The sequence below is a fragment of the Adiantum capillus-veneris genome, chromosome 24 (genome assembly GCF_014529385.1).
Source record: "Adiantum capillus-veneris isolate H3 chromosome 24, ASM1452938v2, whole genome shotgun sequence".
NCBI classification, from domain to species: domain Eukaryota; kingdom Viridiplantae; phylum Streptophyta; class Polypodiopsida; order Polypodiales; family Pteridaceae; genus Adiantum; species Adiantum capillus-veneris.
In genome coordinates this window covers 61,313,205-61,329,099 of record NC_140954.1, presented here as the reverse complement: position 1 = coordinate 61,329,099, position 15,895 = coordinate 61,313,205, and the positions used below count along the sequence as shown (strand labels likewise).

At 45.6% G+C, this 15,895-nt stretch overlaps 2 protein-coding genes across 4 annotated transcripts in view; both read right to left on the bottom strand.

Annotated features, from left to right (window-relative positions):
* LOC147426456 (chloride channel protein CLC-e-like) overlaps positions 1-15,895 on the bottom strand; it is a 47,625-nt gene that overhangs the window by 17,765 nt on the left and 13,965 nt on the right. The window lies entirely within an intron of this gene.
* LOC147426457 (uncharacterized) lies at positions 304-3,903 on the bottom strand. Its single transcript, XM_086498539.1, has 3 exons — positions 1,895-3,903; positions 1,427-1,793; positions 304-1,253 (listed from the first exon to the last, which is right to left on the bottom strand). Exons 1-3 carry the CDS (start codon positions 3,367-3,369, stop codon positions 1,041-1,043), a joined length of 2,055 nt encoding a protein of 684 aa, XP_086354665.1. The 5' UTR covers positions 3,370-3,903; the 3' UTR covers positions 304-1,040.

The following is a 15,895-nucleotide window of genomic DNA, read 5'->3' as shown; positions in this document are numbered from 1 at the left end:
GAAGACCACAGATTTCAGCCCTAAAGTCGTCGTCGTCATCCACGTCGTCGTCACTGGCATCATAGTTGACACGTACGGTCACGTACGATGGTTACACGTACGAAGACGTGCGGTACTAATCGAACTAAAAAAAATTAGACGTACGTTGAAGTAACGTACGATGCAAAAAAATAAATCATATATTTTTCAGAGCTTTTACTCTATTATGAGTAACTACTTAGTATTAAGTACATACAACTTAAAGGACATGTCTTACAAGTAAGAACATTAAAGATTTGGCCATGGACATTGGAAACGGCAATGTTCGAAAAAAGATGATCATGATTGCATTTGATTTCATAATTCATTACATAAGTAGAGAGTCGAGGCTCGAGAGATACAAGTGACAAAAAGTAGTACAAAAAAGTAGTGACACGTCACACAACTCATAGTCTCATGGGCCATGGGTGCAAACTTTAAAGCATAAAGAGAGAGTTCTAAGTGCTCATATCGCTCTCATCACCGGAGTTGTGGTCCGAGCTTGAGCTAGAGGTAGCTGCATCATCCTCATCACTACTTGCATCAGATGCACTAGATGCAAGACCATAATCTCCCTCACTAAGGATGTTGCCCTCATCATCAAACTCTGGCTCTCTAGGATCCGCAGGCCTAGAAATGGACACATTCTCCAAAGTGGTGTCCGCCATAGTAGATCCGCTACCCGAGCCTCGCCGCACATAGGACCTAGGTGTCCGTGCCGATGCTCTTCCACTCCCACGAGCAACCGAAGTGGAAGCTCCTCTACCTGTAGTTGCCAAAGCTCGCAAAACCACCTTCTTGCGGGACCGTGTGCGAGAGACACAGCGATCAATCTCCTCCAACTCCAAGTAGAGGTCTCGAAATATTTGCTCCTCCTCTGGATCGCGATCTTTGTTGAGACTCTTAAGAGTCTCAATGGAGAGCTTGCATTCATCTACATTCACCTATTTGTCATTTACAACATGCAAGAAGATTAATGGAGTTAGCAATTTGGCATGCCAAAAATATGAGCACATGATACATCATACATGTGAAAGCATAAATAAAGAGTATGATGTAACCAACTCAATTACCTGCCTAGCCATGGACATCTCATGCATGGACCTCAACATGCGTAAATTGGAGCGACAATAGATAAGCCGCTCCAATTGCTTCGTAGAAAGCTTGTTGCGAATCTTGGTGTGTATAAGAGAATACGCCGACCAATTCCGCTCACATGCACCCGATGAGCAATCCTAGAGCACATAGATGATAGAAGAGAGGCATGAGATTTGAATTGTGGGAATTTTCAATTGAGAGGTGACTTATGTCACATGAATGATGAATGTCAAATGATGACATGATTGAGATTATAAATTTATAATTTATGGTATGGTATTATGTATAATTATTAATATATATGATATACCTGTCCAAGAACCCTCAATGCCACCCTTTGAAGGTGAGGCAATTGATAGCCAAAACATTCCCACCAAAAAAGAGGCTTCACTAACGAATCCCTCTTCCAACACACCGAGGAAGCGAATGCCGTGCCTCTTTGGTCTCCATAGTTGATGAGCTCTTGGAGAAACTCTCCATGGTGTTCTTCATTGAGTATCTTTGGAAGGTACTTGTCGCGCTCCTCTTGAAGTGCTTGATCCGCAAAGATGGATGGCTTTTTGAAAGCCGGATGCAAGAGGGCGGCAAAGCCATGGATTGGTCGCCTCATCCAATCCCACCGCTTTTTAACAAGGAAGAGAATGTCATCTCTCTTTGGAGAGTCCTCCAACACATCACTACAAAGAGAGAGAGAAAGATAGTCAAGCATGGAAGGGTAGAACCGTAGATAGAAAAAGACAACTTACAATGTACATAAATCATAAGGTGATATGTTTACCGTGAACCATAGGGTGCTCCATCAAGAATGGTGGATCTCTCAATCTCCTTGTAAGCCTCCTCCATGAAGTGGTAAAGGAGACCTATGGTAGACCCTTCCATGTCGGTCATCCGAAGCACCTTATACAATGGCAATACCACCATGACAAGACCCTTGACCTCTTGCCAAAACTCCTCCTTCAAGCAAAGCCGTTGGATGGCCTTTGCATCTTGTTGGGATGATTGGGTCTCTTCTTCAATCCATGCTTTGAACTCATCCGAGACCATTGTCTTTTGCAAGTTGGTTTGCACATCATAGAGGCGCTCAAGGAGGAGCCACATAGCGGCAAAGCGTGTTGCGGAAGGCTTCTTCAACTCCAAGCCGGAGTAAGTGCGATATATCGCAAGTACTCTCACCTTTTTGTTGATGAAGTTGACGATGGAGAGGGCTTGGGATAGAATGTCCTTCACCCAAGGTAGGTCGCCAATGTCCTCCAAGAGGAGCCAATGCAATGTGATGCACATGGAGTCCATACTATGTGTGGATACTCCGCCTCTAGCTTTTTGGCCATGGAAGCACAATTGGAGGCATTGTCGGTGATTACTTGAATGACGTTTCTTGGACCGATCTACATATGGAGAAAGAAGGGAAAGTGAGAAGAGCCAAGGCAAAAGACAAAATTGAAAATAGTAGATACTTGAGAGTGGAATACAAAATTTTACCTCTTTTATGGCTTGACGAATGTGGCGGTAAATGAAGGCACCCGTGACCTTTTTCCCCCTTGCCCCCGCATCAACCGCTCGCAAGAAGTAGGTGCCAAGAGGGCATGAGACAAGGATATTAATGATTCCCCTCTTCTTGCGGTCACTCCATCCATCGGTGAGAATAGAGCAACCATACTTTACCCATCCGGCACGCACGGGGTCAAGAGACTTGTCGATTCGTGCCCTCTCTTCATCAAGCTTTTTGGTGCGCATGTCATGGTATGACACTCCCGTCCACCCTTCACATGGACCAACCGCGGCAATAGCCTTCACCATGCGTTTCCAACGATCCGTGCGAAGAATATGAAAAGAGAGATTGCACTCAATGATGGTGCGTGCAATCTCTATCTCCGCTTGTCGTTGCCTCTCTTTGAGGAAAGACAATGGACCGGAAGTTCCGCCCACCGTTTGTGCAAGAGTAGCTTGCTTTGGAGGCCGCCCACCATGACTTCTTTTGCTCTTCTTTGAGACGCTACCACCCTCGGTGGAGTCCATGGTAGCGCCGCTGGATGCAACGGACATTGATGGAGAAGCATCCTCTCCCGAATCGGAGAGATCATGGTCGGGCGGAACCACCTCTTCCAATGCCTTTGCAACCGCCTTGCGCGTCTTCAAGGGGAGATACTTTGCTTTGCACTCTTGGAGAATGTCGTCGGGGATATTCGGACAAGGACCCGCTTCCCCTCCCATCTTGGTCAAGTGGATGATAAGGCGGGTGGAGCTTGAGGTCATGGTCTTCGGGCAATATTTGCAATACCATTTGCAAACATTTTGCTTGTTCTTCACCCTTTCAAAGTAGTCCTTTCAAAGTAGCGGCAATGCTTGTTGAAGGCTTCATGAAGAGCGGGCGGCATTATGGAGAGCTTGAGGGATGGGGAGTGATGAGAGAACTTTAGAGTAATGGAGAGCTTGAAGGAGATGGATGGAGAGAAGGGAGCTTAAGGAATAATGGAGAGCTTGAAGGAGATGAAGAAAGCTTGAAGGATTAATGGAGAGCTTGAAGGAGATGAGGGAGCTTGAAGCCTTGATGGAGTGCCAAAGCTTGAAGCCTTGATGGAGTGTCAAAGCTTGAAGCCTTGGCCCTTGATGAATGGAGAGAGCTTGAGGGAGCTTGAGTAGGTAAGGAGATGAATGAGAGAGCTTGAGGGATATATGGAGAAGAAGAGAGGGTGGGCAACCTTATATAGGTTTTGAGGAGAGAGGGAGAAGAGGGTTAAAGCGAGAGCATGCTTCAAAATTCAAATTCCATGTGCCATGGCCATGCCCCATGTGGCTTTGTGTGTGTGTGTGTGTGTGTGTGTGTGTGGATGTTGGGGGGGGGGGGGGGGTTGTTGGGGTGGGATGGCACATTGGCTTATGATGCCCCAAGGGCCAAGGCTCCAAGGCCCCCAACGTTCAAGTTTTAGCTTTCAAAAACTGCCAGCACGTGGCGCTACAAAACGGCTGTAAAAACAGTCAAAAAAGTCCGCCAACGGTCATTTTTTTTCGATCGGACGGAACCCGGACGGAACGGACGGAACGGACGGATCGTTCCGTTCGACGGACGTGGACAACCCTGACTGGCATAGCCTAGACTTGCATCAGTCTCATGCATACCATTTGTACCAGATTGTGCAATCATAAGTAGACCACTCTCGCCGACAAGAGTGGGGCCTTCGGAGGAGGGTTTTACGTCTTTGGTGTCGTATCTCTCTTCTTTCTCTATCTCTCAGTCTCATACACTTGCACACACAGTGTCCATTCACTTTGTTTGTGATCATAGCACATTCCATTAAAAACGGAAGGCTCTCCCTTCCATAAGAACTAAAAGGAACCTTGAGCACAGTTCGGAGCACTCATCTTGAGCAAAGCGCAAACAATCATTTCCGCTGCACCTAACATTGGTATCAAAGCTTTGGCAGTGTTCTGTATCACTCAAGGAAAGAACCACAAAAACCACAAGAATTTTTTTTGCTTGTTGAGATCGCACGAACCCAAGTTCGCTTGGGCATGTCGATTCCTAATCGTGTTTTTTGAAGAGTGACAAGAATCCCAAGAAAGAAGGACTTGTCCAGCCTCCCCTTGTGTCTCTTTTCACTCATTGAGAGCGGACCGTGCACTTAGCGGCCGGCCAATCGACGTGAGGTGGGAAAAAGCAACCTTGGTGTGAGCGCAAGGCCGCCAAGGGGTGCGCCCGCAGAAAGGAGTAGAGCTCGGGTAAAGAGAAGATCCTTCTCAAACGCGGTTTGCAAGCGAAAGAAAACGTCAAGAACCTCAAGAACCAAGACCCCCAAGAACCCAAATTCCTCGTGAACTTAAGAACCCAAGACCCTCAAGAACCCAAGTTCCTTGTGAACTTAAGACCACAAGGACCCACGACTTCAGAATGGTCATCGCTCGAAGCGGAATGGATACTTCGCTTGGAGGTGATGAGCATGAGAGAGGCGAAGAAGAATTTTCCCCACCAGGAGGTTTTTCTGACCCTTCCCCATCTACGTCAAGGATTGCACTAACTCCAATGGAGTTGGAGCTGTTGTTTATGGAACAGAATTTACAACACGAAGCAAGAAATGTTGCAAGAATGGCAGCCATAGCTCGTGAGCGCGAGCAAGCACGCTTGGGAGCCAAAGAACGACAAGCCAAATTGGATCGTGAGCGCGCAGAAAGACAAGCAGAGAACAAAGCAAGACAAGCAGAATTTGATCGCGAGAACAAAGCAAGAATGCAAGAGTTCTTGCGACTCTTTTCTCAAGTTCAGGCACAAATACAAGAGAATCGGGGAAAAGGAGACTCTCTCAGTCTCTTCTTCTCCAAAGCATGATACACAAGATTTGAATGATAATGATGAGCATGATGATTTGAATGATAATGATTTGCATGATGATTTGAATGATAATGATGAGCATGATGTTTTGCATGATCAAGATGTGATTTCTCACAAGCATGATGAGTTGCATGAAGAAGATGTGATTGTTCACAAGGATGATGTGTTAGTGGATGCTTTTTCTAGCAAAGCTAACCTCGTTGTAGTTTCGATCAATCACGAAGAACCGATCTTGGCTTTCGAGTCGAGGTCCAAAGAACCCCCACATAACGATTCGATAGATCAGGAAGAACCGATCTTGGCTCTCGAGCCTAGGTCCAAAGAACCCTTACAGAAAGTATTATGTGTTCGCATGATTGATACGCACGCATTGTTCGAATGTTTCATTCGTGATCGTTTCTTGTATTTTAGTCAGCATCGTTATGTAATCCCTTTTCTTAGGCATGACATATTGTATGTTGAGCACGTTTCTCTCATGAATGAGCACGAATGTATGCGGATTTCTCATGAAAAGCTGAAAAGTATGTATGTAAGGAAGTCACATTCCATGTCTCTTCCTTGGCATGACATAGTTTCCGAACGAGCACATGACAGTATGAGCACCAAGCATGGGCATTTCCATTGTGATTTGCCACAGTTGATTGATTTCAATCAAACATAAAAGATTCGATCTCATTGTTTGCATGTGCTGGATGAACGGTTTGTCACTCCGTCTCTATGTTCATCTACATTGCATACACAGTCTTTAGTGAAGACAAGATTTTTTCCACTCACTCTACATAGAATGGGTATGTTCATGATTTTGTGTTGGAAATGGTTTCAGGAATTTTCAGCCATGGAGATTCTTGAAGAAGAAAGAAGCAAGTCTCTCGACGAAGTTGAAGCATCGAAGGAAACTCAAAAGACTTTGTGTCGCTTTCGGCGCAGCCCAAAGAAGCAAGCGTTGCAGACCTTTATGAAGTTCAAGTACCGCACGACCCACACATCACAGGGGGCCGACGAAGAGTCCCTTCTAGGATTCCGGATGCTATTGGCGATTTCCCTTGACGCCATACAGTTCGGTACCAGTACCTCACTTTGAAAAGGAGGGGATGTCACGTGACACATCCAGCCCTATGTGTTTGTGTGTTTGTGGACAAGCTACAGCATGATCAGGGTTCAGTGAGTCCAGTCACGTCTAGATTAGAAGTGATCTGGCACTTTTTGTGAGTCTATTCGTAGACCGTGCATGCCCAGTCACTTAGTATAGATGCATATCCTCTGGTTGCACACAGCATGATCATCGGTATTCCCATCAGAATCCATTAGAATCAATTAGGGAATTTTTCCAGTGATTTTAGCCTATTTTCCCTATTTTTGACATTTTTCACTTATTATTTTTAAGTGACTTTCCAACAAAAGTAGGTAGGGCAATTTTGCTAACTTAATATATAAGCAAACCCAAGTTAGCACTTTCTGGCAGAAGAGGCAGCAGGAGCTTCCCGCTCAATAGGCATTCTTCTCAACAAGAACCCCCAAGCACCATCAACCCTAGCGTTTTTGGACATCTTCAGCACCTCCCCTCACTAGGCGTTTTCAGCATTGCTTGGTCGCCACAGTACCCTACAGCCTAGCGTTTGCAGATCGCCCTTAAGCAGTCCAAGTCCCTAGCGTTTTACTAACGCTACAAGCAGCCAGCGTTTTCCAGTTTGTAGCATCACCATCAATCCCAGATTGCCTAGCGTTTTGCTAACGATCCCAAATCTGCCAGCGTTTCCTACTTTCAGCCCATTCTACAGCAGGAAGCTCTGCGTTTTCAGCTTTGAAGACAACAGCAGATTCAGCCCTAAGCACATGCAAAAGACCCCCATTTTCAGCCCTCGAAAACGCAGCCAAAACACTCATTTTCAGCCACCGAAACAGCCCCGAAATTCAGCAGTTAGAAGACCACAGATTTCAGCCCTAAAGTCGTCGTCGTCGTCACCGGCATAGCCTAGACTTGCATCAGTCTCATGCATACCATTTGTACCAGATTGTGCAATCATAAGTAGACCACTCTCGCCGACGAGAGTGGGGCCTTCGAAGGAGGGTTTTACAACGTCTCTGGTGTCGTATCTCTCTTCTTTCTCTATCTCTCAGTCTCATACACTTGCACGCACAGTGTCCATTCACTTTGTTTGTGATCATAGCACATTCCATTAAGAACGGAAGGCTCTCCCTTCCATAAGAACTAAAAAGAACCTTGAGCACAGTTCGGAGCACTCATCTTGAGCAAAGCGCAAACAATCATTCTGCTGCACCTAACATTTGGTGTGTCCACACTCGTGCGTCATTCGGTGACCAAAGCAGCAAGTTATGCCTCGGGAAAAGTTGTCCAAGAGGTCCTCCTGCTTGGGGGAGAAGCTGGAAATGGTTGGGCTTCAGGGAGTTGAGGAAGTTGCCATGTGGCATGGGGATTATCCCACATGAGAAGAGGAAAGGGAAAAGTGGAGGGCACATAGGGCACTTGGGGAGCCCACTATAGGTGTATCAAAGGTGAGAGGAGCTCTCTCAAGGCTTGGTTTATGGGGGCTCATGGGCTCATGGGGAAGGAGATGGCGCATTTTTTCAGTTCCCACTCCCTGCCCAAGTGCCTGGCTTCAATTTTGGTCCACTGGCCACATTGCCCCCACCCCATTCCTTGGTCAAAGGGTCACCGACAGCTCATTTTTTGCCCAAAAAAGACCTAAGAGGAGCCAATTAGTTTTCTGCCTGAGGAGAGAACCTTGTCGGCTAAGAAAAGAGAGAGAAATCTTGGGGATAAAAGATAAGAAAGCCCCCATTTTAATAGCTGCAACACCTGCACAACTTCGAGAGAGCTCATTTGCAAAAAAGAGTGCACCCCCAACTTCGAGTGGCCACAACTCTTTCATCCTTCATCTGTTTTTTGTCTATGGATACTCTACGGACATCTCCACGAGACGAGCTTCGTCATGATGTCCCTTGTTTCTCCTAATTTTGAGTGTGTTCCATGCTTGAAGGGTTTTTCATAAATCTCTACAGGTGTTTACCACAGGTGTTTACCACAGGTGTTTTCGGCCGTGCAATAGTTCTTCCTTAAAACGGTGTGGCTCGTGCAAGGCTATAGAGGCATTCATTTTCCTTCTCGTTTGCACGTTAACAACGCTGTGTCAAATGAGGCCTTTGAGGTTGACTTTCACAAGATTCTCGAGGATTTATTCGTTGTTGCCGAGAATTCTCATTGTTTGCTAGAATGTGTTCTATAGTAAACTGGAGCTTCCCTTTCATAAGCTTGTAGCCAACCGCGACATGGTCCATAAGCTCTTGCATTGTCGATACTTGTTTAGACAGACACTATTCCTGTAAAGGTGATGGCAGTCCAATGGTATATCGCTTGCATTGGTCTTCCAGGAGAATCAACTTTAAGAAAGACACTAGAAGATAAACATCGAGAAACCTTTGGTTGTAGTCTTCCATGGTCTCTGTAGCAAGCATTTTCAAGTTGCCCCATTCTAATCTGGCCTTTAAACAGGGAGGTCAGATAACTTCGCGCAAAAATAATCTTGAAAGCTTGCCAAGTCATTCGAGCATGCGGTTGTGTCGCAATTGAAGTCCACCACTGCATAGCATTATCTTTAAGAAATCCCGCAACTCGAGAGATCTTTGATTCTTCTAAATAATTTCCCAAAGCATAGATATTGTCAAATTGTTGTAAGAACTGTAGGGCTTTCTTCCGATCTTTCGCTCCCAAAGAGTGAGAAATTTTACTGTCGTGCCGCCATCCTTGAGATCTTTTGGTTGGTTAGGCGCAAACCCTAGATGTGTGTAGTAGGGATATGCATACAAGCTCCAACCTTTGTACTCAGGTGGCGGTGGTGGTGGGGGAGGTGGCGGAGGCGATTGCACTGGATCAACAGACAACTGCACCATGTTCCTAAAGTCTCCCCCGATTGGAATAGAAGACTGAGAGGGTTGTAGTTAGAAGCTTTGGTACTTTCTGGTGCCGGAAGAGGTGGTACCACCTAGGACATTGGAGGAGGCAACATGTAGTTCAGGAACTGTTGAAAACTTTGCAGCATCAGGAGATTCTGTTGTGGATGCCGCGAAAGTATGTCGCGAAGCTCATCGAGAGAAGAAACTGCAAGTACTTTGTAGAAGTAAAAAACGCTATTGAGCTTTGTTGTCCTTGGTAGGACATATATGCTTTCAGAAAAGTATACGACTGGATCTTTGGCTATAATGAGAGGGCACCACGTGTCAACGGAAACAAAACAAAAAGAACAAACTTTAAACACTTCAAAACAACTAAACTGAGAGAGACAAAGAGAGCATGACACACGAGACGCGGAGTGGCGGCATTCCATCCCCAAGAGAGCATTGCCCCAAATGATTGCGTCCCTTTCAATATTTCTTTATATTGCTTCAAAATGTTATAGCACCGGTGGATCTGCTTTGCATCTGCTCCCACAGGAACCCTAGAGAGAGCCCACCCTTCGTATTTAAAGGCCATGGCCATTCAAAAGCAGTACAATGCAAAGCATCAAACTTAAAAGCATATGGTCTTAAAAGCATTTTGTCTCCAAAAGCAAGCCAACACAAATTCAGAGATTTCTGTACAACTGCCATGTCAGCAGCCAATAGCGCAAAAAGCGGAATTGTCTATACAATGCCACGTCAGCAGCTAGCGCAAATTGCGGCGGGTCCGTACAACCGTCTTGCCACATCATCAGCTGGTTATGCAAGTGTGTGAGGGTCCCGCTTTATTTTCAGAAACTCGCATCCCATTGGACGAGGTCCCATAAGTTGGAAGATCTTTTGATAATTAGGCCTCTCGACGATGAACAGTAAGTTGGGTGAGAACTTCCTCTTCTTTTGTTGCTTCTAGGGTTTAGGCCCCTCAGCCGGGATCTACATGTTGGCTAGGGTTAGGCTCGGGAAGCCCCGACCCAGTCAGTCTTCAGTGGCTTGACATGTCAGCAATTTGTGACAGCCCTGCATGATCAGAAAGGTTGAAACCGGCCCATAGGGTGGTAGAGTTTAGCTTTCACCCGATCATTACTTTAACTTTACGACACAAAGGAACTTCACGAATAAACCTGTGACTCACTTCAAAAACAACCACGGCTTGGCAGCTAAAGCGCTCCCAAGCAGACAACGACACCCTATTGGCCCCAAAGACTAGCGCTGCTTTAGGTATTCTTTATTCTTATTACACTTGAGAAAAACCTATAAACTTCTACGAGCTGTCCCACTTTTACCGGGCTGAAATTCCCCTACTCTAACCCGATTTCGACAGCATAACCACAATAGAAGTCCCCACGGACAAAATCCCAAGTAAACAGTGACTTTCCACGCACTTTAGAGCACTTCACAAAACCTTGCAAGAGCACGCTGAAATCTTTTTTTTTTGGCCTCCAATTTGCACCTGATTCCCTAGCTTCCCCGAAGCTCCTGGGACCTATAGGCATCAAAATTGGCCAAACCCCTAAACCTGCAAAAAAATAGCAGCAAGCTGTAATTCTCTGTTTTGCGCTCCGATTCGCGTGCCGATCACTTTTGTGGGTAGCCCTCGAGCTCCCACACCTGTAGGGTCACTTGCCCTTTGAATTAGGCGAGATTCCTCGCAGAAAATCTCTCTCAATTGTCCTATACAAGCACCCACTGCTTTCCTGAGGCTCCCCCGGCATTACCTTGCAATTTAAGTGCAAAATCCTAAACCTGCAAAAAATTACAGCAAGCTGTAATTTTCTGTTTCGCATCATTTTGAGAGGAGCAAACATGTCTACACGTGTCTCAGGTGCTCCCCCACACAATGGGACAGTTCCCCTGTAAATTGGACGAGTTGTCGTGCGAGAAAACTCTCCGTTTTTGCATCCTTTGCGATGGAACTGTGCGTACCTAAAGGGGATTAGCAATTAGGTAATCCGGTTCCTATACAAAAGGCTCTTGCCTTGGCAAACGCGCATAAAATCTGCAGAACTATACATGGTCATCTGATAAGCCCAATTGGTGGGGCATTACCATATGTGTAAAGGGGAGAGAGAGATGCGCAAGAGCAAATCATCGCCCTGCATGAGACAAGGGAGAAGGCAAGCTTTCCATTAAAGCTCTGATCACCTGCACCCACTACTCACACACACACTGTAGTCACTTATGATCAAAAATAAGCCCCGGCCTCCATTTTAGGCACCCCCTCTTGGGATGAGATACTTTGGACCATGTGTTGACGTGCACGTTGCTCTCCTACTGCCATGTGTCCAGTTTGCTTCTTTTGGTTTAATTCCTAGTACCCACCAACTCATAAAGTCCTGGCGAGGGGTCTAAATGACTTTAATTGAGCCTAGCCATTTCTTTACTAGTCAAATTCCAATGCCGATCAGCCCACCATCTCGTGGCTGCCTGGCCTTGACTTTTGCGGCTGAAACTCTCTGCCGACGGCCGTTTCACATTGGCCACGCAATGTCCGAGCATTTGTGATTTTAACAAGAGGTCCCAAAAATTAAATAAAAATCAAGGGAAAGAAACCAATAAATATATATGGTGGTTGTCACAATCTCGTGACATACCCCCCCCTTAAAATCTCAAACGTCCTCAATTGCTTGCATCCTATACATGCCACAGATGATTTAGTGTGATTAGCACTCATTGCATGTATCCGCAAGAAAGACTGTCAAACATGTGTACAAATGACTTAATGAGACCTTCATACCTTTGTCAAACAATGCACATTTCTATTGCATTGAATCCTTATGTACATGTGAAGTGCTATCTCTATCATCACCCCTCTTTTGAGCACGTATCAAGCCCTTTGACCTTGCTCGACTGAAGTGATCTGAGTTGGAGAATACGTGGGTTGTTAACCAAAAGCTTCATCACCAAATAACTTCTTGCAACTTTTCCCTTTTTTTTTTCTTTTGGCCTGTCCTCAAGAAGACTCGGCTGAGTCTTTAGCCCTCTCTCCATTTCCTCACCCTCGAGAAGCTTCAAGAGTCGCTTTTGCAAAGGCCCTATTTGCTGAATTTTTCTTTGACCGACCCCCCTTTCACATTGCCCTGGAATCCACTGTGTTCTCCCTTCAACAAGGCATGACCAGTGTTGGCAACGTCCATAAGCTGAGTAAGGGTTATCACTTTATTCTTTATGCAATAGTTCTTGAGCCCTTTAGGCAACCCACAACAATACTTCTCTATCTCCTTTGTCAGTGGCATTGTAATAGACTTGGACACTGCAAGTCAAGAATCTACCACGACAGCACAAATAACCACTTCAAAACAGTTCACAGTTCACAATTAATTCGACACTGGCCCGGCAGAGTTCCGTGCCTAGAGATATTGGCCCCAAAGACTGGCGCCCCTTTCGGTTTTCTTTTTGTATTAATCTATGTTCAAAGTACAAGAGTGCAGGCAGGCGCTCACACTCAGACTCTACGTCCAGATTCTCTGAGTTATGAGGCCCTGCCCACAAATTTAAAGGTTACAAGGGATGCCAAAAACAGAGCCCCAAAAGCTTAAAAGCTCAAAAGCTTGTAAAAAGAAAAACAGTAATTTCTCTCTCTCTTGCTAAAATAAAGCAAAGAGACTTTCTCTCTCTCCAAAGCGTAGGAAAAAGCATCACCAAATACTGCCCTAAAAACTCCACGCAAAAAAAAAGCAGCCGTACGGCACCTCCGCAATCTACGCCGCAAATTGCATTGGCCTGCCACATGGCACTGCCGTTCGGGTACAGCCTGCTCCCATTTGCAACCACTTAGGGTTTCAGCAGATTAAGGTTCTTGGCAAAAATTAGGGTTTTTGCAATTAGGGTTTCTGCAATTAGGGTTTCTCTGGCAGCCACGTCATCACTTTGTGACATACCCCCTCTTGAAAGCATTGTAATCGTCCTCGATTACGCCTGCAAAACAGACAGAGGCCATAAACCGTCTTAGCAGACACTGACTGTTAGCACCTACGTACCAGGAACACACATCTAGCACATGTACCAATCGACAGTCACATCACATGACATCACAGGACATCACATGACATCAACATTCATTCGGATCTTAGACCATGATTTATCGGCAATGTAGCTAGCAATCGCATCTAGATCCAGTCGGGACCTCATCGATGCCCGATTGACTAACCCTTACTGCAACCATGTCTATTCGAGATCAATTAGACCAAAATGCTACAGTCATTTCGTCTATTTAGTTCCTGCACTTAAAAACAAGTCAAGAACAAATCAGTTTCATATTTAGGAATTCCATTTCATAAAGTCATACAACAGAATACTGTCAGCTCTCAATATTCCTGAAGCTCAAAGAGACATCAGTGACTCTAGTGTCAAAATCGAGGCATCTGTTGACGTAGGAGTGGAGTAACTCCCCTCTTGAGCATCCCACTGCACCAGATCTCCAGCCAAGCTGAATTCTGGGTTCCATTTGGAGTAGACTATGCTAAACCAAAAGCTTCGAGGTAAAGTTTCACAATCTGAGGAGTATCTGCTAGGTCCCCCTCCTCCATCCACTTCGCATCCAATGCAGGATAGTTCTTGAATTTAACCAAGAACCGCCTTCGGACTTTACCTTTATTCTGTGTATCCTTATGTGCCAAAATCTGTTCAGGAACAAGGATCTCCTCGTTTTCTTCCACTTCGGGTTGCTCATCATGCACATCACTTTTAAAAGGTGGAATGCATTGTGAATCCTCCAAGTGTCAGGCAGTTTCAGTCGGAAGGAGACATCATTAATCTTTTCGGAGATCTGGAAAGGTCCGTAGTATCTCATAGTAAGCTTTGGAAAAAGCCTCTCCTTTCCCTTTTTCTTTCTCAGGCGTGCCTTCTCAAAAAATAAGAGCACCCAATCATCTTCCATCAATTTCAAATCGTGACGATGGCGATCAGCTGCCTTTTTCTGTCGTTCTTGAGATTTCTGCAAAGCCTCGCGGACCTTGACAAAAGCCGTGTCTAAATCGCGCGTATACTCATCCGCTTCAAAGATCTTATCTTTCGTGCTTAGGAAGGGTGGAACCTTCGCAACACCTTCAACAATCTCAAATGGCGCCCTCCTCGTCGAAGACTGTATCGTGTTATTGTAGGCAAATTCCACCAAAGGTAGATACTTTTCCCATTGAGTCTTCTAATCCGAGATATAAGACTTCAATAAATCTAAAACCACTGAATTGGCAATCTCAGATTGCCCGTCAGTCTGCGGGTGACGAGAACTGCAACCGCGTGCCAATGTTCTTCCAAATTGAACAAACTCGTAAATCTGGGGTCCCTGTCGAAGACAATCGTCTCAGGCATGCCATGTGATCTGAAGATCTCGGCCACAAACAGTCTCGCTAAGTGATCCGGCTTGATTGTTTTCTTCACTGGAATGAACTGAGCCTGCTCGCTAAATCTGTCAATAACAATCCAGATATCATCGTGACCACTCTGTATTCTCAGGAGATCAAAAATGAAATCCATTGCAATACTTTCTCAGGGGCGGGTGGGTATGGGCAAAGGCTGTAACAATCCCTGTGCTTTATGCCTGTCAAACTTGACCTTCTGGCATACCAAGCAACTGCGCACAAACTCTTCCACATCCTTCTTGAGTCTCGGCCAAAAGAAGTATCTCTTTACCCCTTTCATGGTGGTAGAGATTGTAACAAACTGCTGACGTGTCGACCTACTGAAGAACGGAGCTACCGGCCGAGGGGCCTAAACCCTAAAAGGAACAAGCAACAGAAGAAGTGTCACAGAGTGATGACGTGGTTGACCGAGAGCAGAAACCCTAACCCTAATTTCTGCCAAAAACCCTAACTGCTGAAACCCTAATTCTGGAAACCCTAACCCTAAAACCTGCAAACCCTAATTCTGAAAACCCTAACCCTAAAAGCTGCAAACCCTAATTTCTGCCAGAAACCCTAATTGCTGAAACCCTAATTCTGGAAACCCTAACCCTAAAACCTGCAACCCTAATTTCTGCCAAAAACCCTAACCCTAACCCTAAGGCAGCAGACAAATCCCGAAATTTTAGGAAAGTGATTTTTTGGAGTCAGCTTTTCATATTTGATGCTTTTAGGCTTTGGGCCTTTAAATATGAGCCTTGGGGGCCCTCTCTGGCACTCTTCAGCGCGCAGATTGCAGAGGAGGTGCTCCCCGGCTGTTGTACTTTGCGAATCAGCAGTAATATAAAGAAATACCGAAAGGGGCGCCAAGGTTTGGGGCCAATACTCTCTGGGGTGGAATTTCGCCACTCCGTGTCGCGTGTCGTCTCTCTCTCTCTCTCTCAGTTCAGTTGTTATTGAACAGTTGTTATTGAAGTGCTAAAAGTCTGTTCAGTCTGTTCTTTTCTATTGGCACGTGGTGCCCGCATTTGTGACAGAGATACCGCGGTGACCCGTAAAAGGTGGACAGTGGCATTGGAAGTGAAGCTGTGACAAGATGTTCGCCCACCGCATCTGCTTTTCCGATAGCTTCTTCTGTGACAAGTAGCGCAAACTCTGATGGTCT

Coding starts and splice junctions, on each gene's coding strand:
- LOC147426457 (XM_086498539.1), bottom strand. CDS start 3,369: ATGACCTCAAGCTCCACCCGCCTTATCATCCACTTGACCAAGATGGGA. Junction 1,794..1,894: donor GGAGCACCCTATGGTTCACG/GTAAACATATCA, acceptor CTCTCTTTGTAG/TGATGTGTTGGAGGACTCTC. Junction 1,254..1,426: donor CATTGAGGGTTCTTGGACAG/GTATATCATATA, acceptor TATGTGCTCTAG/GATTGCTCATCGGGTGCATG.